This window comes from Vigna angularis, chromosome 2 (genome assembly GCF_016808095.1).
Source record: "Vigna angularis cultivar LongXiaoDou No.4 chromosome 2, ASM1680809v1, whole genome shotgun sequence".
Classification (NCBI taxonomy): Eukaryota; Viridiplantae; Streptophyta; class Magnoliopsida; order Fabales; family Fabaceae; genus Vigna; species Vigna angularis.
Genome location: NC_068971.1, coordinates 6,770,083 through 6,797,424, shown reverse-complemented (window position 1 = coordinate 6,797,424; position 27,342 = coordinate 6,770,083). Strand labels below are relative to the sequence as shown.

Genomic DNA, 27,342 nt, shown 5'->3' with positions numbered 1-27,342 from the left:
TCTTTTTTAACTTTTCACAGTCCAAGTTTCTTTTGTTAAATTTTATTTAAGATATGTTATATTTACTTATTTCTATTTATTTAAAAAATTTAAATTAGTTTCTGTATATTTAAAATGTAAAACATATATTTGAAATTAATTTTTGTTTGATGTTGAATTGAAAATAAATTATTACTTTTGGTGTTGGGTTATTCAAGTTTTTTTAGTGGGTTATTTAAGTTTTTTTTTTCAGTGGGTTATTCAATTATAAGTTTAAATCTCATATTAAGTAAAAATGAAAAGAAAATTAACATTATATAAAGATGAAGACTTATAAATTCAGTATTTTAAAATTTTTAGTTGAAGGACTTTTGTGCGAGTTGAGTTGATATCTCTTTTGTATTATGTCTTTTTCTTGAATCATCCCATAAAAGACTACCAAACCTATTCAGACAAGTCAATGTCTCAAAAATTGTATTGTCGAAAATTTAAGTAAGTGTAGGCCCGTCCATCTTGATCTTGATCCGAGTTGGTCCATCTAGACCTTCTAAATACCTTTTAACATTCTGGCCAAACTAGCATATCTTAACATTCACAACTCATCTCGACCTTCTGTTCAGTTTAGTCCATTTTGACCTTTGACCTTTCAACATTCTGGCCAAGAAAATTCCTCACTCTAATTTTTTTTTATTATCATTGATTTATCACACTTAAACATTATTTAATCTATTTGATAGCATCTTAGAGCGGCGCAATGGAGTCCATCTCACAACAACATGCACGGTCGTATCCTCATCAACAACAAACTCCTTTGTTCCTTTTCAATAGAAGACTTGTATACAGTATGACTACCCTGTCAGTCATGGACCGAGCGGTCAACACACCCCTTGATCCATTGTGAAACGTTCGTCGACCGGTCGATTGAGTCACAAACAAGATTAGTAATAAGAATAGTCATGTTAATCCTAATCTCGGTCATTACTGTATTGGATCGTAATTAGGTCAGCATTAATTAGAAGTTCATCCCAAAATCTATAAATATAGGTTTGATATTCAGGTAGTTAGTTACTTTTCAATATGCATTTATTGTTATAACATTCGGACAAACATTGACTTTAGCATCAGAGTGCTTTTTACAGGTAACACCTAACTTAACGAACGATGAAGAAAAAACTGAAAACCAAACTTTGACCTAAGCTTGGAACTTGAAGACTCTTTGTGGGAGAACACTTAACTTCAACCCCATAGACCGAAACAAACTTAATTATAAGTTTTCTCATAATTCACCTTCGTAATTATATTTTTTTGTTTTTTTTCTCACCTCTTTAACCAATTCTTTTTCAATAATAACCCATCAAGAAAATTCCTCACTCCAAATTTACTTTGAATATCATTGATTTATCATACTAACAACCTTATTTAATCTATTTGATAACATCTTGATACTATTTTATACAAAAGTCATACTAAAGAAATATTTTTGTATTTGCTCACCCTAGGGATTATCTTTTACATCAAAATAATAAAGACTTCCTCATCTTCATCTAAATATCCATGTTCCCATCTTCATCTAAATATTCATCCTCGTCCAACCCGTTTATATAGCTTATTTTATCTATTCACCTACATCATATCCCAAAGACTTCCTTGTGCCCCTTGTCTAAATAATTTTTCAATAACTACATCTTCTTCTATATGATATAAACTCCCCCACCCGTGAAATTAATACTCTTTATCCTTTAACCATCTTTATATATTTAAAAAAATAATTAAAAAATGATCAAAAATGATCCAGAGATTGTTTGCGATAATAAGAGGAATGAGGTTATATATGTTTCTTATAGATAGAGGCTAGATGGAGGCTACTGATCCAGAAAAGATAAGCCTTGGTCAGAAAGATTCCTTTCGTTGCTTAAAAATCAAATTTTATGTTCTGATTTAAATTTTGCTGGTGGGAGAGTCGTAACCTTATTTAATGCATTGAATGTGGGAGTTGAATTCAATCCAAGCTTTTTCTATATATACGTCTGTGTGTGAGAGAGAGATATATTCATATATAGATCATGGCTTCATTCCATTCATCAAATGCAAGAGAACTATTGGTTCACATGAATGGTGGCAAGGGGGAGAGAAGTTATGCAAATAACAGCTCGCTGCAAGTACTATCTTTTATCTTAAAATATCATTGTGTTTCCTTTTCTTCCATCTATGTTCATCTAACTTTCGTTTTATATTCATTATTGCAGAAAAACCTAATGCTTAAAGCCAAACACATACTTGAAGAAACTATCACGACACTCGATTGTCGTTTTTCTCCAAACTGCATGAAAGTGGCAGATTTAGGTTGCTCTGTGGGACCAAATACACTTCTTTTAATATCAAATGTTGTTAGCATTGTTGATACTGCATGCACTCGCTTAAACCGTGAACTACCTATGTTCCAGTTTTATCTCAATGATTTATTCGAAAATGATTTCAATACCACCTTCAAGTCACTTCCAGATTTTTACACAAAACTGCTACAAAACGAAGAAAACAGGTCTGCTTCATGCTTTATTAATGCCACACCTGGATCCTTCTACGGAAGGCTCTTTCCCAGTAATTCCATAAACCTTTTTCATTCCTCCAACAGTCTACACTGGCTTTCTCAGGTTAGATAAGTTCACTCTTTCTTCTCCTCTAAACTTACTGATATGCTATAGTCGACCAAAACCATTTTTGTCTTAGGTTTGTTTTTGTTTCAATTTCTCACTCTTGAGTGTATTTATCTCATATTTTGGTTGTAGGATCCATTATTGGGGTGTAAGGATGTAGCATCCCTTAACAAGGGTCATTGTCATATAGTAAGCACAAGCCCTACTGAGGTATACAAAGCTTACCTTAAGCAGTATCAACAAGACTTAAAATTGTTTCTGAAATCACGTTCTGAGGAACTTGTGCCTGGAGGAGCAATGGTCTTGTTGTTCCTTGGTAATCAGGAAAATCCTAGAATAACAGGTTGGGAACTAATTAGTATAATACTCAATGAGATGTTCTTGGAGGTAAAAAAAAGTTTTTTTTTTTTTGTTTATTAATTACTAATAGGGTATCTCTTAAGAATAATATTAGCTCTATATGGGTTACAGCTTATAATTGAAGAGGTATATATAAAAAATGCAGGGTATGATTGAAGAAGAAAAATTGGAGTCCTTCAACATACCAGTGTACGAACCAACTGTTGAAGAACTTAGAAACGTGATTCTGGAAGAAGGGTCATTCTTGATTCAACGATTGGAGATTTTAATCTTACCTTGGGATGACGGCATGAGTGAAGGGACTGATGATATAAAAGCAGCACTAATGGCCAAGCATGTAAGAGCGATTATGGAGCCTCTAATGTCTACAAAGTTTGGTGCAGAAGTTATAACTGAAGTGTTCGTGAGGTATCAGAAGAAAGCAGTGCATCTAATGGAGGTGGAGAAGGAGAAATTGGAGTTTGCTACTATTATGATATCTATGACAAAAAATGCTTGAAGTGGTGTTTCAATAGAAGATTTTCTCTGTTAATAAAGTTATGTTATCTTGGTTGTTTTGTTAAAAGTTATCTGTTATTGATGTATGAAAACATTCTTATATTGTAACAACAGTGATAAATGAGAAAGGTGAAAATGTTTTCGTTGATCATGAAACAAAACATTATGTTTCTGATACATATATTACTTAAACAAATCGAACACGATCGTACCACCTAACTGGTATGGGTCACCTGTGTAACAATTAAAAAAAATAAACATATTCAAAGGTATGGGTATATATATATATATATGAAGAAAACTGCATGTTTAGTTGTACAGATTTGATTTTAGATTTTGTATTATTTTTTAAATTGGTAAAGTTAGTCCTTCGAATATTAAAAATGTTTGAATTTAATGCTTTCTCATGCTAAAGTTTAATATTTAATAACATTTCTTAATTATCATAGAGTTAGGAAATAAACTAAATCACATATATGAAATTATAAATTAAGTTCGAGTTTTGGTGTGTTGAAAATGAAAACAAATAAATTTTCAAATGAATGAAAGTAAGTGGGGTCAAGGTATGCCCGCGTTTATGTGTAGAACTACGTAAGGAAAGGTTAGTGGAAAGATGGGAAAATCAATATTCACTTAATTTTATTCATCTTCATAACATTCATGTATCTATTCTTATGTAAATGGGTTATAAGAATGAGACATAAATCATTCAAAAAAATAATAATTAAGAATTCAATCACACTAATATTTAGGATTTAACATGTTTAGTACTTCCACGCAAAATTAAAATTTATTATCTAAACTTTAATCCATTCTCAAACTTTAAAAATAAATAGATATAATTATTTAAATAAATATAATTTTCTTAGGTTAAAATTTTTATATGCAAACAATATTTTAGTTTAAAATTTGAATTGTTTAGACTGTTTTATACGTTTCAACTTAATTGTTAATCTAGAATAGTATTTAACATAAAATAAATTTAATGTCATTGAACTAAAATAACTTCATTTATTTTTAAAGTTTGATGTTCAAAATGTATCCAATTTTAAAATAGAAAAAAATTTAAATTTTATATCCAAATTTAAGAACTAAAAATATATTTAATTTTTAATATTTATATATATTACATCTAAAATCTTTTAAGTATGTGGATCATTTTAGTTTCTATTTATTTATTTTTTCAACATAAGAGCATAGAAAATATAGAAGCATATTTTTTCCTACAATAAAGTTACACAGCACAAAATTGACGCTATATTTTTAACAACTTCTTGACTTATTAGCATTGTTAGCAATTCTTACAGTGTACGTAACATATGATTTAATTCACATCAATATTGTCAAAATTGAGTAAGAAGAACAAATGAACAATTTGTAAAATATTGAAAAATAAGTAATTATTCTAATGTACGACATAAAAGTGAAAGATGTAGAATAAAAAAGATGAAAGTATAATGGAACAAAAACTGCCATTAAGTTAATTATGAGTTTATATTGATTGAATTTCTCACATGAAAGTCCACTTTATCAATTTCGCTTAAGATGAGATCATGATTAAGAAACATATTGTTAGTTATTATCCTTCAAACATTGGTTATTATATAAACTAAGTTATCATTAATGTCATGTTTAAAACCCCATCTAATAGAAATTACTTAAAATAGTTTCAGCTTAAATTATAAAAAAGTTTAAATAATAATTTTCATATATTATTTTAAAGAGTAAGGTAATATATATATATAAAAGGTCCTATAATTTTTCATCTATTAAATGAATGACAACTGCACAAATTATAATAATGCCTAAATTATAGCCAAAATATTTGATTACCTATATAATATTGATTACCTATATAATATTTGACATATCTTAATACCCTCGTTTAAGTTGGTGCATGGATATCACACATTCCCAACTTGAATAGAGGTTCACTAAACAATCTGCTTGACACTCATTTCATGAGAACATTAGCCAACTGCAATTTTAATCTTACAAAAGGAAAAGAAATTATTTCAGCTTCAAGCTTCTCTTTGATGAAATGTCTATCAATCTCCATATGCTTTGTTCTATCATGTTGCACAGGATTGTGAGCAATTACTATAGCCGACATATTATCACAGTACAAACTCATCTTCATTTGGTTTAAAACCCAAATCTGGTAGCACATTTTTAATCCACAAAAGTTCACATACACCTAGTGTCATGCATCTGAATTCTGCTTTTAACACTAGATCTTGCTACTATAGGTTTTTTTTACTCCTCCAAGTTAAAAGATATCGTCCTACAAAAATAAAGTATCTAGAGGTAGATCTTTTAATCATCTTTTGAACCCGTCCAATTTGCATTAGTGTACCCTTCTACCTTTAAGTTTTCATGATTTGAGAACAAAATTCCTTTTCCAGGAGTGGACTTTAAATATCTCAAAATCCTCTCATCCATATGAAGCTTTCGTGGGTCATGCATAAATTGACTAACAACATTCACTACATAGGTGATATCTGGACATGTATGGGAAAAGTAAATTAATTTTCCTATCAGCCTTTGGTATCTCTCTCTGTCTATGCTCGCTAAATTTGAGCATTAAAAGAGTTTCTAATTTTGTTCAATTGGTGTATTAACTGGTTTACTCCCAAGCAGCCCAGTTTTCGAAAGTAAGTCAATAGTATATTTTATTTGCATAGGAAAATACCATGTTTTGATCTAGCTACTTCAATACCCAAAAAATATTTGAGGTTTCTAAGTTGTTTCATCTCCAATTCAGATGCAAGGTATTGTTGTAAATTAAAAATTTCATTTTGCTCATTTTCTGTAATAATCATGTCATCCAAATATATAAATAAAACTATAATTTTTCCTTTTTCTCTCTTAAAAAATAAGGTGTGATCAGAGTTACTTGTCCTATAGCCAAAAGGTTTCATAAACTTGGTAAACCTTCCAAACCATGCTCTTGGGGATTGTTTTAATCCATATAGAGCCTTCTTTAACTTGCAAGCCTTCATTCCAATTGAATTTGTCATGGCTAGTAGAGAATCCATATAAATTTCTTCTGAAATTTCTCCATGTAGGAAAGCATTTTTCACATCAAATTGTAGAAGAGGTCAATCTTGGTTTGCTACTAGCGACAAAAGTATTCTCGTAGTGTTGAGCTTGGTTATCGGTGCGAACCTCTCTTGGTAATTTACATCATAAGATTGAGTGTAACCTTTAGCCATAAGTCGTGCTTTATACCTCTCAATAGTTCTCTCAACTTTATGCTTAATTATAAATACCCATTTGCAGCCCATAGTTTTCTTCCCTTTTGGTAAGGACACAAGATCCCAAGTGTTGTTTTTTTCCTAAAGTTGTCATCTCATCAACCAAAGCTTCCTGTATATTACTAGAAATAGAAATTGAAGATAATTGAGATACAAATTATGCATATGACTAGAACAACTTGTGAGATGAAACATATTCAGTTAGAAGTTGACCACGGTTAGAACGAGGTGGAAGATTATATTGAACAGTAGTAAACTCAGTGTTTGGTGTGTTGGTGGTCTCACGCAGATAAGAATCAATTTCATGATTGGTTTCATCTAAATTAATATTATCAAGGGTAGGACCAAGAGAAACAATGTCATGATTAGTTTCATCTACATTAGTATTATCAGAGTAGGATCAAGAGGTACCCCTGAAGAGTCAAGCGAACATGTGGAAAAGATTGAGCCAATTGGTTATGATCAAAAGACACTATATTATCCTGAAAAGAAGTGTTGATATCTAAGATTGGCTCACTTCTTGTAGAATGATCATCACATGATAATTTATCTTCACAATATAATTTTATTTTTGAGATATCAAACATACTAACATCAAGATTATGCACTTCACTTTCATTATCTCCCTGAAGTGTAGAATCAACATAAAAAAATTAATGTTCATTAAATGCCACATCCATATAAAATTTCTTTGAAGGAGGATGGTAAGCACTATAACTGTTTTGAGTTGATCCATACCCAACAAAAACACATTTGATAGCTCGTTTTTTAAGTTTTATACGTTAATGTGAGTGTAAGTGAACATATATAACACATTCAAAAACATGAGGTGGTAAATGAACTATGAAAGGAAGGATACAATGATCAAACAATACATCTAAAGACCTTCGAGCACACTAGAAGGGGTTTGATTAATTAAATAAACTGTAGAGCTCAAAACATCACCCCATAAATGAGATGGATGTGACATCACCATCTATCTTATAATTTTTACACTTTTTTTCCTTACTTCTATATGTTCTTATTCCTTATCAAGGGAGAAAAAAATTATTTACATACTATTCTTTATTTTATTAATACTCTCGTGTATCCATCCTTACATAACTGATTGGATAATAGGATTAACATGTAAAAACATGTAAAGTGAGAAAAATGAAAAAGTGGACCACAATTAATCCTTGTAGTACAACTTGTATAAAAGGGTTGAAATATCAATCTTTTAAAATATCAGGGAATTGTGAGCAGTATAATTGTTCCAACTAGTTCTATGGAGAATTGTAGTTATTACAACCTCCATCTATTTTACAGTTATATTTTCGAAATTGTTTTTCATACAGAAATAGTAGAATAGTGAAATGTGAAAAAATATAATGTAAAATTATATCATATCAAATATACAAATATATTTTAAATCAATATATTACATGTTATTATATTTTATTTTTTTTAATAAAGTTATATTAACTAATAGGAATAAATGAGGTTCATCATGTTTAACAATACAATAATATTTTATCTTAAATAATATTTATTCACTAAAATCATCAATATTATACATCTATTATAATACCATCAAATTTTTACTTATTATATATTTTATTATTCTTGAAGAATAATTTATATTAATTGTACTATATTTTTTAGTAATTAACAAAAATATTTATAAATAAACAGAATGAATTCGTTTGTGAATAGAGATTATTATAAATAATTTATTAAATATAATCTAGATAAATAAAAATAATTAAATAAATGTAATTAGTTCATAATTAAAAATAAATATAAATAATTAAATAAATAAAATCAATTATTAAAAAATAAATTTAAATAATTAAATAAGTAAAACTTGTGCATAATTTGATATAAATATAAATAAGTAAAAAAAATTAACACATACATCTAAATAACATAAATAAAATAAAATTAAGAACACTTCATTGTGAATAGATAACTGAAACAAAAACACTTAACTAACTAACAATAATTATAAAATATAAATCAATAAATACATCTAAACAGCAAAAATAAATAAAATAAATTAAATTAGAACACTTCACTATGAATAAATAAATTAAATAAAAATAAAAACACTTCACTAACTAACTATAATTTTAAAATAAATAAATAAATAACAGTCTATATTCTCTTATCTTATCTCAATAATTTAAAACACTATAATTGAGTCTTTATCCCATCCCTACACACATGCTAATGTCTTTTTCTTTCTCTTTTATAAATATCACAAGCTTGATGTTTTTCTCCTTTAAAACATGAGTATTTCTTTTTTGTATGAAAAGTCAACAGTTATCTCTTTCAATTAATAAATAATAATAATTTATGAAACATTTAAATTTTTTAATTAATCATCTTTTGTTCTTATATTATTTAAAAATAAATAAAATATTTATATAATTTATAATTAATATGATTCTAATATATTGTTTATAAAAAATATTCATTATAAGTATAGTTAATATATGAAGAATTGAAGAAGTGTTTTGTAATTATTTTCTAAAATTGCATTTGGGCTGACAGTGCAGGGATGAAATTGGAATTTGGAATGGCTGCTACATTGATCTTCCATTATTGGCCTGTCTGCAACTGCGTCCCCAGCTTGCAGCCTGATTTGAAAACTGATGCTGCAATAACAAATTGTAACATGCCTAATTTGAATATCGTGGACTGCAATAACTTGGTGTAACATCATAGTACTTTGTTTGAAAATTCATCACTGCACTGCAATTCTATTCATCTGAACCAAGTTGTATATGTCCGGGTGAAACTAAAAAGATAAAAGGGTCTATAAATACTCAAAACTCAGATCAAGAATTAAGCAGAACCAGATCTTTTGGCTAGAGGGTTCAAGGCAGGACACACTTTTTTGGTAAGACTTTTCTCCTCCTTTATTTAATTTTTTTTATGTTAAAATAGAAATAAAGTACGTATAAAATTTATTTTATAAACTAATTTTATAGAATTGAATAGATTTTAAGCAAATAACGTTAGAATTATATGTTAAAATTTATTCTAACAACAAGATTTGTATTTATTTAACATGTTATTTTATCGGAATAGTTTATTAATGTCAAGTTTCATATAATAATTATAATTTAAAATATATATAGATACAAATCTTATTTTATATTAATTAATTTTGTAAAATTAAGATAAATTTAAAATTCAATAATTATCATCTAGTTAATATATAATGTTCGTCATTTTATTTCCAACCACAGATTGTGTATGAAAATATCTGTTTTTTTTTTCTCATGAGAATCATGGTTAATCTTGCTACCAAAGAGAAATGTAATATCAAAGATAAACACCATAAAACTGCATGCTTCATTGATCCTGCGTTCATTTGAGTTAGATATTGTTGCTATTGTCTGATTCATCTCCTTTCATATTTTCGTATTAGAGTTAATCTCTGCATGAGAACCCACGTCAACATGTTTTTTTATGTTATTTTATTTATTTAGTTTTAATATTGGTTTTATTTAACCTATAATAACATCACCTATGATTTTCTTATAGAAATTTGAAATATGTACTAAAATATTCATAATTTGTTGGTCATTGTTAAAATAATTTATCAAAATAATAATTAAGAATATAAGACCTAATTAATATGTATATCAATTTATATTCTATTATATTATATATATATATATATATATATATATATATATATATATATATATATATATATATATATATATATATATATTAGGATATGTTTGATATTTTATATTTATTATATATGTTTATAAATTAATTTTTTAAACGGTGATATAATAATAAAAATTTAATTTGTTGTGACAAATCGATCAACCCGGAATTACTATGTTCATTTAATGTTCGATTCTAAGTTTGGCTTGGACAACTTGAGGTTGATGCAATTTGATTTTAACTTTTTTTAATCATAAAAGGTATTTATTTCTGCCTATTGACGTTAAATACTTTCAGAAGAATTTTTTATATGAAAAAAAATGTTAATGTCCATTTAATCGATATCCATTTAATCGATATTAAGCTTTTAAATGTTTTTCAAAATATATAAAAATATTAGTATTGATTAAATAGATACTAATTAAAATAAATAAGATAAATGTTAATTTAATTGACATTGGTTTATTTTTTTAATATTTATTTAAGTCAAATTCAATTACATTAAAAGTAGTTCTACTAATTTTAATATAATTTAGATACTATTAATATAATACATTTTATATATTTATTTAAATTAGTATTTACTAAGGTGGTATAAATTTATTTGTTTTTTATGTGTTTTTGTGACAGAATAAAATTGTAAATTATTCTTAATACTAAGACTCATAATTAAAAATGATAGAAATATTGTAATGGGAGTTTGATTTTAATTAATTATGATTGTCTCATTCTCGTTTATTTCATACTTTTCTCCTTCAACCCATAAAACTCATCTCTCTCAATGTAATATCTCATTTCTCAATTCTTATTCACTGTCACTAAGAAATATTTACCACAATGTAAATCGAGACAAAAAAAGTGTTATCCCTCTAAAAGAAAGACCATGTGCTTATTTTATTTTGTCTATTTTATATTTATCTTTTTAAAATGACAACGAAGGTAGTTTATTACAACCATTTTTTTTTAATTTTCTGTCATTAACATCAGTCAGCATAAATTTAATTAATATTAAAATATATTTTATTTATTATCGATTTATTAAATGTTAAATTTAATAAACTTTAAAATAAAAACATACAAATTCAAATTTTTAGGGTGTTGTGATCTCTTATGTGAATGGCCTTGCCACCAACTCACTATTGAATATTTTTAATGTATCCCTTTAATTGATTTTTTTTAAAAAAATGTATTATATAACTATCTTCTTTTTAAATACTTTTTATTTGAAACAAGATTAGACATTAAACATAAATATATTTTAATAAAAATTCAAACATTACTACTATACATCACGCTTAGATATTAGTTAATTATATAAAAAACTGTTATTTTTCTTAATAATAACTCAACTAATTTTTTTATTAAATCCTTTCAACTTTCCAAACACGTTGATAATAATTAACAAGAATTTTAAGTGAAGGAAAATAATATAACAGTAAGTTTAATATTTTTATCTTAATTTAAAATTGTAAACTAGTATAGTTTTTAAACTTTTTTTATATTTTCCTTTAAAATCCAATTACTTGAGAAATTTTTTTATGCTTATATATTTTATTTTTACTATCCGTTAGAAGTAAACTTTAAGCCTAATCATGCTCTGATATCATGTTAGAAGTGGACTTTAAGCCTAACTCAACTCCAAAAAACCGACTTGTAAGGTGAGGTTTACACCTCACTTTTATATATATATATATATATATATATATATATATATATATATATATATATATATATATATATATATATATATATATATATATATATATATATATATATTATAAATTGGCCTTATCTGTAGTCGATGTGGGACTTCCAACACTATCCATCACATGGTCCATAATAAATTTCTTAAGTTTAAAAAAAGTTATATTGGCTCAAGCTAATGTTGTTCAGTGTGGATACTATCATAGGCATTGATGATCATGGGTTCATCAAATGGAATTCACATGAATGGTGGCATGGGAGAAAGGAGCTATGCAAACAATTCCTTATTTCAAGTATATATATTTGTTTCATTTATATAAGTTTGTAACAATATTTTATATATAACATACATTTTTTCTTTTTCTTCTATACGTTCATCTAGCTATTTGATTTTGATTTATTGCAGAAAAAATTGATGCTTAAAGCCAAACCTATACTTGAAGAAACTGTAATGGTACTGTATCAAGACTCCTCTCCAAAATGCATCAAAGTAGCAGATTTAGGTTGTTCCGTAGGACCAAATACACTTCTTGTCACATCAAATATTATTGACATTGTTGATGCTACGTGCACTTGCATGAATATTGAACTACCAACATTCCAATTTTATCTCAATGATCTGTTTGGAAACGATTTCAATACCATCTTCAAGTCACTTCCTGATTTCTATGCAAAATTGGTACAAGAAAAGGGTCAGAAGTTTGGTTCCTGCTTTATCAATGCTACCCCTGGATCCTTTCATGGCAGGCTCTTTCCTGATGATTCTGTAGACTTTTTTCATTCTGCCAACAGTCTACACTGGCTCTCTCAGGTCAAATCAACTATTTTTAGCATATTTAATCCTAAAAAATAAAATGGTATTATTATAATGAAAACATAATGTTTGAGTTTATATATTTATTTATCATATTTTGGTTATAGGATCCGTTAATGGGATTAAGTAAGGAGGCAAAAGAACTTAACAAGGGAAACTGCCATATAGTTAGCACAAGCCCACCAGAGGTACACAAAGCATACCAGAAGCAATTTCAACAAGGTTTTAAACTGTTTCTGAAATCACGTTCAGAGGAACTTGTGCCTGGAGGAGCAATGGTTTTAGTGCTACCTTGCACTTGCAAAACTGAAACTCTTTCAAAAAGTCTTTGGGAAGTAATTAGCCTAACACTCAATGACATGTTCTTCGAGGTAAATAACATTTTCTTTTGAGTTACCAATATTTGTCCTTCATGTATATAATTAACAGGTATATGTATTATACTGTAGGGTTTGATTGAAGAAGAAAAATTAGACTCTTTTAACATACCAACATATGAACCTACGATTGAGGAGATCAGAGATTTGATTAAGGAAGAAGAGTCGTTGTTTGTTCAAAGGTTAGAAGTTTTCACAGTGGCTAGGGATGAAGGTATAAGTGAACGTGGAGATTATTGTTTTCTTGATGGAGGTATAAGAGCTGAGTTCATAGCTACATACACAAGAGCTGCAATGGAGCCTATTCTATCTGCAAAGTTTGAGGTACAAGTTATAAATGAATTGTTTATCAGGTTTCAAAGGAAACTTGTGCAACTAATGGAGGTGGAGAAATTTGAGACTGCTAATGTGATCATATCCATGACAAAAGTTGTTTGAGCAAGTATTGCTCAACGTAATAAGATAATCTTATAAGAAGTATTTTTTTCTTCTCTGTTTTGATTTCGTAAATAAAGATAGGGTATTCGAAGATGATACTCTTGTTGAAGCTTAAGACTTGTATCAGAAATGTGCAGAAAAATTCCTGGGCAGAGCATGAAGCATATTCACAACTATATATATTTGACCCTTTTGTTGCTCTATATTGGTTATCTTCATCTTGTTGTGTGAAGTCCAATTGATAAATTTCTACCTTTTAGTGTCTTCCTTGATGGTTAAATTCGACAGAGACCACTTAGGCTACACAGAAAATTAAAGAGTCAATAGCTAAAACTTTGCCGCTTTGCCTTAGAAATTCATCAAGCAAACCAAACAAATTTAAATATTGTCAATACATTCTTCAATATTTCTTCTTCAAATAGCATGTATTTTATCTTTAGAATTTAAAAACATATATATGAAAAAAGGGATAAAGATAAATTTGGATTCTTATATCAAAGTGGATTAAAGCGACTTTTTTCAAATAAAGTTGTATAAGTTTAACTCTTATATTAAATAGAAATTGATTTATAATTAAATTATATATATATATATTGTATAAGATTGAGATTATCTTGACTAGTACCGAGTTGAGATGATCTTGTCTGGTACCACAATGGCATGTTGAAACTTAGCTTAGAGTAAAACATAGTGATTATGTGTAAATGATGTTCATATCAACATAATTAAATTAATAACAAGTCTATTTGTACATTCATAAGTATTTATTATAATAAATATTTAAACTTTTCTCAGATAAGCCAAAGTAATTAATAAGGACCACAAGTATATAAGGTGATTCATTTCAAAGTAAAAGATATCTTAAAAAAATATGGAAAATATCATTTTAATAACTTTTTTTAACAATTTTTTTACAACAATCTATGTAATAGTATGTGATTGATTCGTTTTAAGTATACGGACCAATAAAATAGTGACACATAGTATATTGTCAAAAAATTGTTAAAAAAATTGTTAAAATATTAAGATCCAATTAAACTAGTCACCTATATTACTTTTGACTTGAACGTAAGTATCAAAATTCTCAATCATTTTAAGTGTGTGAGAAAGAGATCTAGACTACATCAATTTTTTAATTTATTTCTTTGTTGAAAAATTACAACTATCTTTATTGAACTCAATTAGGATCCAAAGAGTGAAAATAATGATTGTTTGAATTTGAGAACTTTTAATTAAATAGACTCCTATAAGTTCAAAATGCATTTAAAGTTTAAGACATTTATTAAAAAGTAAGTTTAAGTGTAATTTTTTCTTATAAAACCAAGTTTGACTTATAAAATCATCAATATATTAAAAAACATATTTAAACTTAACTCATAATTATGAAATTAATTTATAAAATAAAGTTTAACTTCACTACTATACTATAAATTGTTTTTATCTATAATAACATAAATATCCAAGAATATTTTAGAATTACTTTTACTTTATAATTAGGGTAGTTTTTCTTTTGGTTGATTAGTTAGCTCCATTACTTCATTTAAAACAGAAAAGGAAAATTTGTTTCTAAACATATGTAAAATCCTTCATTTTGTTATTTTCTTTTCAACCATGTAAAAATATATATATTTTGTTTTGTTTTCTAATGTATGTGAGTAAAACCGTGCTTTGAGGAAATGTTGCTCTAGAAAAAATTTTATATAAACTAGTCTTTCCTTCGTCATTATAGTTTCTTTGTGACTCACTAAAAATAGAAAAACAAATTATTGAGGACTAAAAATAAAATATATATTTGGGTCAGAAAAATGTGTCAGTTTTATTCAGTTGTTTTTTTTTCGATGTACCACCTAATAGAAAGTTATTTAACATATAAGTAGAAACCAATATAAATATATATATATATATATATGAATGACCAAAATGAAAGAATTATTTATATCGAGGATCATATACAAATGCACAAGGAAGAAAAAAGTTATTTTATTTAAAATTACATTAATGTGTTTTAATTTTACACATTAAAACTTATTTTGCATGTTTAAATCAAAGGATGACACACTTAAGATATAAATAATACAAAAATTATTTTCTACGCTCAAAGAATTAATTTGTTTAAACTTAAAGTAAATGATACTTAAATAATTTTTTAATTGCGAAAGAAAATAATATTTACTAATTGAAATAAATAAAAAATTATTCTAAAATAAATAAATAAATAAAATAGAACAACGCAAATAAAAAAATCTATTTAATTTGTCAAATTATTTTAAGAAAATAAATACTGATTCGTAGTCTCATCTTTTAAAGTTGTTAAATGATGGTTGAAATAAAAGGCTACCACGCCCCAAGCTTCCCGAAGCTTGTCACCCGCCGTCAAAAGCATAACGAGTTTCGCTGAATTCAACCCAAATGTGTTGTAATAATAATAGTGGTTTAATATTCATTGACTCCGTAAAGAAAAACATTCAATTCTCTCATTTCTGATTTAACCTTTTTATAAATTACTTATTATATATTTTTCGTTTTTTTTAAACAATTTTCTATGTGTAATAAAATAAAAAATAAATTTATGATTAAAAAAGATTATATTAAAACACATAATCTTATTATGAAAATATAGGGTTTGAAAATTAAGAAAAAAAGAAAAGAAATACTCAATTTTCTTGTTGAATGCAAATTTATGCCGTGTCTAAGAAAGCAATTTAATTTTTTTCTCAACATAGCCATTTATTATCGTAGATAATGGAAACTAAAAGAAAGAAAAAATGTTTTAAATATTATTATGAAGAAGAATAAGTTGAAAACGAAGGAGTTGGTCCAAAAATTGCATTTGTAAGGAAACGAAAAGGCAGGATTCGATAGACAGGAAGGCGAGATCCAGCAGAAATTGCAGTGCGCGCTCTTCACCAAATCACGGATTTAACACCGTCGATTCAAATCCCCTTCCAAACCCCAATTCTTCTCATTCAACCATGTGGGGCACAATCGCCAACTTCAAGGAGAATTTGAACAAGATCGCCCTCGACGTTCATTACGCCCACGATGACGACGAAGACGACGACCAACACCACGTCGTCAGCCCCGCCGTCTCCGATCGCCGCAATTCTCACACCTTTGCCCATTCCAATTCGCTTTCCAGCTCTCCGCCGCCCAATGGAATGTCCGATCACCCCTACGCTTCTGAGGTGCGTTCTCCTCAAATTCTCTGCGTTTTTGTTTGCTTTTTAGATACCATATTCGAAAGTCGCGTGGAACATTGCAATATTAGCTAGCGACTTGCGATTGTGAATGCTTTAAGAGGTTTTTAATGGCGGACATTTCGTATTTGAAGTCAGAGTGGAAGCAGTATAGCAGCAGGTCGTTGCGTTTAATTTAGGATTGGTGTCACTGAACCCTAGGTGTGTGGTGGTCAAATTAAGAACTGTAAATAATTACTGTTCATCGCCTGTTCTATATGAGATGATGAAATATTAAAACAGAAGGTCTTTGAATACGAGCAAGTAAAGTTCCAATGATGAACTTACATGGACTCTGACTTCCAACACAGTGTATACAGTATACAAGTGGATGAAAAGGAACATTGTAGGGTCTATTGATACTTCTGATCCTTAATTTGATATCATCGTGTTCCGTCCGTGAGGGGGTGTGGGAAATAGCTTTTAAGGCAAATACTAACAGAATTGCTAGCTCTAGTAGAATATTGGCCATGGTTCCCTGCTTCATGTGTACATTGTAGTCTATCTGGTGTTGGAAGGTTCTCGATGACGTACATTCGAGGCCCAGAGGATGGATCTTTGGTCATTAAATCAATGCATTGGCTTACTTTCCAAAATAAGCCCCAATACATTAGAGAAGGATACATAACAAGTTTATATTAAATCAACTGGCTCCAAAATTGATAGACAGTGTTGAAGTTCTCCTACTCATCAGTCCTGATTTTTTTGTAATGTGTAGGTTGAGTTCCAAAACTTGTTAATATTTGTTTTGGCGTTGCCCATCCGCATCCTCTATGGAATAAATCGTTTGGTCTTTTTGATGAAAACTGGATGATTCTCGTTGACCTTCAAATGCTCATGTATGCTAATTCATAGGATTTATTTATAGCCAAGATCCAAAAGCTTTTGGGTGTTCTCAGACTGGGTTTCTGTGGTTGTTTGGCTGGAAAGAGATGATAAAATCTTGTCAGATGACACTCTTCCATTGAGTTTTCTTATAAAGTAAACTTTAAACCTAACTCTTCCTCATAAAATTAACTTATAAGGTAGGATTTACACCCCACTTGTGTACTATAATTGAACATATCTCTGTATGGGATCTCCAACACACCCACACATGTTGAGGACATCAAATGTTGGATTAGAGGGAAACCCAATATTGGATGGCATGATAGACCCTAAAAATTTCAATAGGATGGGCATTGATAGGCTTTGATTCCATCTTGTGAAAGTGTATTTTAAGCTTAATTGAACTTCACAAAATCAGCTTGGAAGGTGAAATTTGTTCCTCACTTAAATACATTACTTTGGCCATATCTTTAGTAGATGGGAGATTTACATCTTACTCAAGCCTAGGACATCAAACATGGGAACAGAGGAAAACGCAATATCAAGAATTTTATAAAGGTGAACTTTTAACCTAAATCAACCTTATAAAACCAAATTGTAAGGTGATAATGTAGCTTTGGAATAAAGGGGGGGTGTCTGATAGCAGGTAGTGCAACAGGCCCAACAAATCTCATTAAGATTGACTCTAATACTTTTAGATATCTTAGATTATTAGATATCTTATATTTATTTTTTATCTTCAATTACTTATCTTTTGTTATTTTGTTATTATTATTTAGTTTGTATTTTGAGCTTAATCCATATTTCCTTCATTATAAATAAAATATCCTATTTGTATTTTCTATACAAGAGAGATTAATCTTATACATAGTTTTTCACTATATTTAATATGGCATCAGAGCCATTGTTAGAGTTAGAACTTATCCTAGCGAGATTTGTTATTTGCTAGACATATTGTTTTACTCGCTATCGGACCGTTCTTGGATCACTCATTAATGTCTAATTTCATGCTCGAAATGTATGTAACTCGGCATGAGGGGTATGTTGGAATTCTCACATTGGTTAGAGATAAAGCCAGTTTGAAGTTAAAGTATATAAGTGGATGCAAACCTCATCTTACAAATCGGTTTTGTGGGGTTGAGTTTGGTTTAAAGTCCATTTTTAACATGATATAAAAGCAAATTATTAGCTAAATTGTCAGCACACTTTCTCTCATGGAGAGTGTCTTCAACACACATTCAAGCTCTTTCCATCCACTGTCTGATAAGCAAGATCTCATTGGTGTACGTGTGGTTTTATGAACACCACTTTTACCTAATTCATTTATTTAGTTCTTGAGGATTTCTTATTTCCTTTTTGTATCCTTCTTTATATATATTTAATCCTTTTCACCTATACAAAAACATTAGCATTTGCGAATTTTCTTTTACCTAATACAGGGAAGTGTTACGTATTCAAATTCAAATTATGTGCCATACATTTCCCCTTGAATTGTGGAGTAGAATACAGTAAGAGGTCGATTTTGTTTTGTGGTTAAAGATTTCATTTTTTAATTTTATATTATTTCTTGTAGATAGAACAATATAAAGCAGAAATCAAGAGACTTCAAGCTTCTGAGGCAGAAATTAAAGCACTATCGGTTAATTATGCAGCTATATTAAAAGAAAAAGAGGTATATCCCAGGTTATTAGTTTTCTACATATATGTACCTGTAGTATGTTGAATTTTCTTTTGCTGTTTCTTATGTTGAACTGTTGGAGCTACTTAATGTTCAACTATTAATAATTTTCTCTATAAACACTTATAGTAGGAAAAAATGATAAAAAAAACATGGATTAAACTTCTCCTATAAGCTAATTTGTAGAAGTCTTCCCGAGCTAATTTTAGCTTATGGGAAGCCATAGGCACATGATCAACAGGAAGTGCTCCAACCTATTCTCAAATAATATCCTTTGTAAATCTTCTATATCATCTAGTCCACCTCATATTCATCTCCACTACACTTAATTTTTTCTCGTATCAGCACTTTTGCTAAACCCTCACTGCTATGGAGCACTGTAGTGTTGTAGCTATCTGATATAATTTTCTTGAGATTTATTGGAAATTTTTTGTCCACAAATTATAATTAACTTTTTTTCAATCTCATCCACCCAACTTGAATACTGGATTATGATTAATCTTTTTTTTCCATTACATTGTAAGATGGATCCAAGGCACACTATAATTTCCAATTTGGATCTTACATCGCTTTTGTATTAAGGTGGATTTAACTGTAATGCATGGTTTGAAGAACTCAATTTTGTAACTCTAAAACTTTGACCCCTTCTCCCCTTTGCCAACACAAAAGGTTCTTTACTTTTTCAAATATTGTTGGATCATATTTATTATTCAATATCTATCTCAGGCTGATCTGAGGTTCCAGAAAGAGTCATTTAACAATTTGTCTAACTTGTTGAGTTACTAGCCTTTTGTTAAGTTTAACTATCTTTCGACTTTCCAGGATCATATTGTTAGATTGAATAAAGAAAATGGCTCATTAAAACAGAATTTGGATACAAGTCCCGTGTCTGCAAATGGCGGTTACAGAGTCAAGGTAATCCTATATTTTAATTCAAACTTTATTATGTTGTATCAGAATATTTTAGCCTGTGTTGTTAGTACTCCATTACATTTGATCTCTTGTATTTCATGATTTTCTAATGAAGTTTAGATAGTGAAAAGGACAAAGGTATTGAATGGATTACATTTTCTGGTTAGAAAAACTCAACCACCTTTTAGATTGTTGGTTATCAATTATAATTCTTGACACATGGTTAGTTCATACCTTACATCTCTTCTTGTTCTAGAGACAACTAATTTGAGTGATTCATACCAATTACGTTTATCTCTGATCACACATGGATATGGTATTACTTGAACTATAGGATATGTGTGTGTACTGTTACTAACTACATTAAAATAATATTTTGTCAATAAAACATACATGATTGAGAAGATATGGTTGTGTTGTGTATAATTATTGAAACCATACTTAGGATTTTGTAATCTGTACTAGTTTGTAATGTATGGAGTTTGGCCAAATTTAACCAATTGGGTTACTCCTTCCTCACTAGACTTGTGAAATGATATGAATGTTATATTCTTTAGTAGCTGTTTGAAACTGAGTCTTAGATGTTGAGAATTCTATGAAAGTCTAATACAACAATGTTCAGATTCATGCATAGCTTATGTACTTAGGGAGTTGCATTTATATTTACTGTTCTTAAATATAATTAAGTCTGGAAAATGTATAAATATTTCCTATTCAGAGTGCTCTTTCACTCAATCAATTCATCAAAACATTTAGTCTTCAACTTGGTATCAGATCAAGTTCTATAGGATTATCTATGCGTGATAAAAATAGAGGACAGTTGCTCAGCAGGAGCTTATTTTGGGATGTTGTTGGGTGTACATGTTTGCAGAACTATCATTAGAAACCTTGTACGTGCCATTCCAGTTCAATAAACTTATGGTAGAGTAAATAGCCACTTTAGCCCTCAATTTGGAACGTCTTGTCACATTTGTGTTCTAATTGAAGAAAATTACAAATGAAAGTCCTTGAAAGTGTAAATTGACTGATGCGTTAATCTAAAATTAAAAAAAGAAGTGACTAGAGCGAAATATTGACATATTTAGAGACTAAAATGAGAAAAGGTTTTTGAAAGTGTAAATACACTGTCACGGTAGTCCAAAAAAAAAAAGCGACTAAAGTGATAATATTAACATTTATTTAGAGACTAAACTAGAAATAGTTAAGTTTGGGGACTATTTATCAGAGTTATTTAACATTTTCTTAAGTTCAAGAACTAATGTGACAGCACTACCAATTTCAAAGATAAAGTGGTTGTTCACTCTTGATTGTTTCTTGTAGCGCTGCTGATTCAAGATTCTCAACATAACTAACAGTTCTTGTTGATTGCTTTTGAATATTTGTGAAGGGAAATAGTGACCTGTCATCCAATCGACAGCAATCTCAAATGAAAAATCTTTATGCTACAAACAATGGAACCACATCTGCTTTGGAATCCAATGGTATTCAAACCAAGATGGTATCTAAGCACTCAATCTCACGAGTAAAGGACAAGGTAACTACATCTTAGATTTTTTTTGTTACTCTCAAATCGTGAACCTATGTAGATAGATTTATCATTTGGTGGATTGCATTTATATTACTCGTTTATTTGGATCAATTTTTTGTCAAATTGTATATTCGTTTCTCATGGAGTCATTATGAACATTTTAAGAACAAAGAAAATCAGTTTTTGTTTGCTTTTCTAATTTTTTAACTTGCCATTTCAATTTAAACTTTTTGATAGAATATATATGTTTATTTTTAGTGATGAGTTAACTTGACAACAGATGTATGAATGCCTTCTAGGAGCTAGCAGATATGGTAGAGGGAAAAAGTAGCCCAGCAGCAGCAGTACAACATTCCGCTGATATACATAAAATGAAGTTGGAACTAGAGCAAGAACAGAATAAAATGGCACATATTCAGCTTAAATTACAGGGTCATTATTCTGCATTTAGAATATATATATATATATATATATATATATATATATATATATATATATATATATATATATATATATATATATATGTGTGTGTGTGTGTGTGTGTGTGTGTGTGTGTGTGTGTGTGTGTGTGTGTTTGTGTGTGTGTGTGTGTTGTATTATCATTATGTTCGTCTAGATAGAAACTGCTAATAAGTTGGATGTTTCTTTGATTTCAGAGGAAGAGAAATTGAACAAGTCATTCCAAGAGGAGCTTAAATTATTAAAGTTGGAAAGAGACAAAGTGAGTCTATCCAAGCAAAATTAATTTGATTAAATATTATTTTATTTCTATAAGAATCTGGCATTAATGTTTTTGCACCATAATAAAAGGGAAAATGAATGGATAATATTTTTTAAAAGTAAAATAAGATACCAGCCATGCGTTAACTTCTTTTTACTCACCATTCATAACTATATTGATTACTTTATGGTAGTTTTTTTGGTCTTCAAACTGAAATATGTTGAAATTTACTTCATAGAGTAGGTGTTTCGATATTCTTTTGTCTCTAATATACTGGTAGTTTTATTTATTTTCTGATTATATAGCATTTTATATTTCATATTTTTTTAATATATCTACCATTGGCCACAATTCCATCTGCCATATATGTATGGAAAACTTTGGGCTCAGAGTCATAAGCTGTCATCCACAATTCATAACAGTGCTTTGATTGTGAATGGTAATTGGTATAAGATCAAGAGGAATTCTTGGAAGAAAATCAAAGACTGATTTGATAAGGACAAAATGAAAATATATATTTTTAAATAAAACATTTTCTAGATTCATGAGAACTATGGGAGTGGAAATTAAACGAGAACATGGGTCAACTTTTTCCAATGAATTCTATTCTCTGTTCCTCTATTTCTTTAGAAATTATTTAACTAAGAGAATAACTTGAACACATTATTTTTACATTAATAACTTCCATTTCATCATTGATAGCATATCATGTCTTCTCTAGTAACCTGGATGTTGGTTTTGTTGTACTATGGAATATGATAAGCTGGACTATTATTGTTTTTGGTTATCTAACCAATACATGTATTGTATTGTTGCTTGGCAGACAACATATGAGATGAGAAAATTACACAATGAATTGAATGGGAAAATATCAGAAATTAATCGTCTGCAAATGGAATTGAGTAGACAGGAAGATGAAGAAACAAGTGACTTGGATAGCTTCAAGAGAATGATTGAATCTTTGGAGAAGGAAAACACTACTCTTAAGGTTAGTAAATTTATGCATTAATTTTTTTTTTAATAATAAGAAAGAACCAACTGTCCTATCACTCAGTACTTCATAATGTCTGTTTGCTGGTATTGTGCTCGAGAATGCACTTTAATATATTCTATCTTATTGTTATTAGTTGGAAAAGGATGAACTTGAGGCTGAGGTCAAATCAATTAGGACTTCTGGTAAAATATCACCTGATGCTTCCCAGATTCAGAAAAGGATTCCAAGCTTTAACAATCATGTGAGCCAAAACTTAATAGCTATTTCTACTTTACAGGTTATATGGCTTATGAATCATGCTAGTAACTGTTTGACTTTTTTTTTCTGGTGTTTTGGAAATTGGTTTTTTGGTAGCAGTTACCCGATCCTTCCAAAAGTTTTCCAAGGAATGAAGAGTTGGAAAGATCCTTACATAAGCTAAGTGAAGAACTGGAGGAAACACAAAAGGGGAATGAAGAGTTGGAAAGATCCTTACTTAAGCTAAGTAAAGAATTGGAGGAATCACAAAAGGAGAGGGACAAAGCAGTGCAACAATTGACCCGTCTTAAACAGCATTTGTTAGAAAAGGTTTCGTTTTCACTTTATATTTTTGAAGCAAAATCAATCATGATTGAGCATGACTTAAAGGGACAAACAATGTGCTGTTTTTTATAAAAATTTTGTTGTTATTCTCAAAATATATTCTCCCACTTGTATTATATTTTGTCTCCTCAATTGAGCCATCATGAATTGCATTTGTTAGAAAGATTTCATTTCACTTTATTGTTTTGAAGCGCAATCAGTATTGTTTTAGCATGATTTAAAGGAACAAACAATGCACTGACTTTCATAAAAAAGATTGTTGTTATTCTCAAAATATAGACTACCGCTTGTATTATACTTTGTCCCCTCAGTTATCTACAATGAACTTCATTCATCCATCTCTACTGAATTTAATATATTAATCTCTCTGTGGTACACTCAAAGATGTTCACCATCTAGCTTTTTGTTTAGGAATCTGAAGATTCCGAAAAAATGGACGAGGATAGCAAAATAATTGAAGAACTTCGTGATAGCAATAATTATTTAAGGGCTCAAATATCGCAACTTGAGAGAACTCTAAAACAGGGAAGTGCGAGTCAGGAGAAACTGAAGATGGAAAATGACAATGAAATTCTCAAATCCAGGGAAATCATTGATGACCTGAACAAGAAGCTGACTGACTGTATGAGCACATTAGATGCTAAGAGTACAGAACTTCTAAACCTACAGACAGCTCTTGGACAATATTATGCCGAAATTGAAGCTAAGGTTAATTTTAATTTTGTATTTAGAAATTAATAATATGCATTGATTAAGTTGTCAACATTCCTTCTTATTTTTTTAGCTAGTATCTTTTCGTGTGCGTGTCTGTCTTTTGTTGTACAGAGTAAGCTTATATTCACTATAAATTTATTTTCTGAAGGAACATTTAGAAGGAGATCTGGCTCGTGCAAAGGAAGAAAACTCTAAGCTTTCTCTACTGTTGAAAGTATGAATCTCTATCTCATACAGTTTATTAGTATAACTTTTTGACAACCCACTCTTTAAGAATTAAACATAACAGAATTCGGCCCTTTATATTGATGATTTTATAACAATAAAAGAATATGATTCTCTTTGCTGAATTTGCAGCACTGGACCCTATTATTCCCCCAAAATTTTGCTGCAGTGTACTGATGTTTTATCATGTTTTCTGACTCAAAGTTAACTTATTGGTGTTTCCAATTGCCAGGATGCACAATGCAGAGCAGATGTCTTGATCAGTGAAAAAGAAGAAATTTTAGCTAAGCTTTCTCAATCTGAAAAGCTACAATCAGAATGGAGAAGTAGAGTAAGCAAGCTCGAAGAAGACAATTCCAGGTTGAGGCGAGCGGTTGAACATAGTATGACAAGGCTAAATAGAATGTCAGTGGATTCAGATTTTCTTGTTGACAGGTTGGCATGTTTTTCAACTAAGTAGTTTTTTCGTGCTATATTGGCTTGGCCTTGGGAGCTTCCATTTTTTCTAGTTTGTTAGGTTCCAATACTTGAAAATGTTTTATGCTAATTATATGCCTTCTGCTTTTATTAATCTTAATTGTATTTTTGACAGGCGCATTGTGATAAAATTACTTGTTACTTATTTTCAGAGAAACCACAGCAAAGAGGTAAGGAAGTTTTCTAATTTGTTTGCTCTTTCTATGTATGTATACATGTATGTACGTACCTACGTATGTATGTATGTGTGTATCATTAAGGGCTGCCCACTCCTTTGTGTTGTACATAATAAAGTCATATTGGGGACAGGTTTTAGATCTAATGGTTCGCATGCTGGGATTCTCTAATGAGGACAAACAAAGAATAGGTGTTGCTCAACAAGGTCCAGGAAAAGGTGTTGTCCGCGGTGTTCTTGGGTTGCCTGGACGCCTAGTTGGAGGTATCTTGGGAGGTGGTGGTTCCACTGAATCAGCTGCAAATGCGGGAGCAGATAACCAGGTGATTTCTTCTCATCTTGTGTTTATTTATATGTGGGGTTTGTCAGAATAGAATATCTTAAAAGCTACACAAAAGCTAGCTGTAGGTAGAAAGTCGAGGGCCTTAAACCCTACTGAATCCCATTCTTGCAATTGGATCCTATCAAAATATTGAGGGTGACTTTTCTTCGTTTTCTTTCCTTTTTGGGATTGCTGAATGCCGGGAAGAAAAGAATGGTGTTATATAGCAGATGTCTTTATGCATGTCATTCCTTCGTCCAAAACATCTACCGAAAAAATATTTTCCAAAATCTCCAGTCCATTATAGATCTGGTCACATTTGACGCAATTTGCTTTGAATTTGAATTGTACAGTTTCCCTTTCAGTCCTTTGCAGATCTGTGGGTTGATTTTCTTCTCAAGGAAACAGAAGAAAGAGAGAAGAGGGAGTCAGCAGGAACTACAGATAAGTCCATGGATGATTCGCATGATAGAAGTTATACTAATTCTTCTCCACCACATTCCAATCAAAGCTTTAGGACTGGAACAGTACCAATTAGCTCATCCACTAATCAAAACATCAGTTCTCTTCCTCGTGGATACTTTCAGAAGCACTCCGAACAACTTGGTTCCGAGTTCTCAACAGTTCCCCTTACATCTTCATCAGATAGTTCAAAACTTCTTCCCAGATACTAAGTATACATTCTTTATGTAATTAATCAAAAGGTATAGATCAATGATAAATTGTAGACATGTAATCTTGTTCAATTAATTCCTTCATTTCATTGCCCCCGTTCTCTTGTCTGAATATTATTGTATATCTTGAAACGCTTTAACCTTGCAAAATATGTCGTCAAATATCACTCCCTTTTCTCTAAAACACCTATGAGCAATGCTTACAACCCTACGTGCCTACTCTTTTGTTCATTGTCTTTTTTTTTTCCTTTACGGTGTATTCAATGAGAGTAATTCATTTATTTTATAAATTTAGAATTTTTTTAGAGTATATAGTCTAAAGTGGTACTTTAATAAGTTTTTATATAAAGAGTATCAATTTGGATTTGAATGATATCGTCCTGAAATTAACTAAAGTTAGGACGATGAGTTAGTGGAAAAAATCTTAGTTAAAGATATTGTAGAATGTATTGACTTTATCGATAAACGAACAACAATTTCATTTACAATCTGCGCTCGCAATTTTGCAACAGTAGAATATGTTCAA

General features: G+C 29.6%; 3 protein-coding genes across 7 annotated transcripts; all 3 read left to right on the top strand.

The window, feature by feature from the left end:
* Positions 1-2,006: 2,006 nt before the first annotated feature.
* On the top strand, positions 2,007-3,652 carry LOC108328571 (probable jasmonic acid carboxyl methyltransferase 2). The gene is made up of 4 exons (XM_017562451.2): positions 2,007-2,138; positions 2,226-2,630; positions 2,766-3,020; positions 3,139-3,652. The coding sequence occupies exons 1-4, from the start codon at positions 2,043-2,045 to the stop codon at positions 3,490-3,492; spliced, it is 1,110 nt and encodes a 369-aa protein (XP_017417940.2). The 5' UTR covers positions 2,007-2,042; the 3' UTR covers positions 3,493-3,652.
* A 5,847-nt stretch (positions 3,653-9,499) lies between these two features.
* On the top strand, positions 9,500-13,953 carry LOC108328602 (probable caffeine synthase MTL2). Of its 2 annotated transcripts, none has more exons than XM_017562482.2 (5): positions 9,500-9,632; positions 12,328-12,414; positions 12,528-12,932; positions 13,043-13,306; positions 13,385-13,953. In XM_017562482.2, exons 2-5 carry the CDS (start codon positions 12,334-12,336, stop codon positions 13,748-13,750), a joined length of 1,116 nt encoding a protein of 371 aa, XP_017417971.1. In that variant the 5' UTR covers positions 9,500-9,632; positions 12,328-12,333; the 3' UTR covers positions 13,751-13,953. The 2 variants fall into 2 exon arrangements, with proteins under 2 accessions (XP_017417971.1, XP_017417972.1); XM_017562483.2 differs by having other exon boundaries at positions 9,595-9,632; positions 12,311-12,414.
* Positions 13,954-16,538: 2,585 nt separating this feature from the next.
* Positions 16,539-26,910, top strand: LOC108329667 (golgin candidate 3). Of its 4 annotated transcripts, none has more exons than XM_052873492.1 (15): positions 16,539-16,935; positions 19,388-19,486; positions 20,315-20,407; positions 21,792-21,938; positions 22,232-22,364; positions 22,589-22,653; positions 23,477-23,641; positions 23,781-23,888; positions 24,002-24,214; positions 24,641-24,937; positions 25,092-25,157; positions 25,401-25,603; positions 25,761-25,815; positions 25,955-26,143; positions 26,496-26,910. In XM_052873492.1, the coding sequence occupies exons 1-15, from the start codon at positions 16,723-16,725 to the stop codon at positions 26,814-26,816; spliced, it is 2,367 nt and encodes a 788-aa protein (XP_052729452.1). In that variant the 5' UTR covers positions 16,539-16,722; the 3' UTR covers positions 26,817-26,910. The 4 variants fall into 4 exon arrangements, with proteins under 4 accessions (XP_052729452.1, XP_052729453.1, XP_052729454.1 ...); XM_052873493.1 differs by having other exon boundaries at positions 16,540-16,935; positions 24,005-24,214; XM_052873494.1 differs by having other exon boundaries at positions 16,541-16,935; positions 26,508-26,910.
* The last annotated feature ends 432 nt before the right edge of the window (positions 26,911-27,342 follow it).

Coding starts and splice junctions, on each gene's coding strand:
- LOC108329667 (XM_052873492.1), top strand. CDS start 16,723: ATGTGGGGCACAATCGCCAACTTCAAGGAGAATTTGAACAAGATCGCC. Junction 23,642..23,780: donor AGGAAAACACTACTCTTAAG/GTTAGTAAATTT, acceptor TATTGTTATTAG/TTGGAAAAGGATGAACTTGA. Junction 25,158..25,400: donor AGCTTTCTCTACTGTTGAAA/GTATGAATCTCT, acceptor TCCAATTGCCAG/GATGCACAATGCAGAGCAGA.
- LOC108328602 (XM_017562482.2), top strand. CDS start 12,334: ATGATCATGGGTTCATCAAATGGAATTCACATGAATGGTGGCATGGGA. Junction 12,415..12,527: donor CAAACAATTCCTTATTTCAA/GTATATATATTT, acceptor GATTTATTGCAG/AAAAAATTGATGCTTAAAGC. Junction 13,307..13,384: donor TCAATGACATGTTCTTCGAG/GTAAATAACATT, acceptor ATTATACTGTAG/GGTTTGATTGAAGAAGAAAA.
- LOC108328571 (XM_017562451.2), top strand. CDS start 2,043: ATGGCTTCATTCCATTCATCAAATGCAAGAGAACTATTGGTTCACATG. Junction 2,631..2,765: donor GTCTACACTGGCTTTCTCAG/GTTAGATAAGTT, acceptor TTTTGGTTGTAG/GATCCATTATTGGGGTGTAA. Junction 3,021..3,138: donor TCAATGAGATGTTCTTGGAG/GTAAAAAAAAGT, acceptor TAAAAAATGCAG/GGTATGATTGAAGAAGAAAA.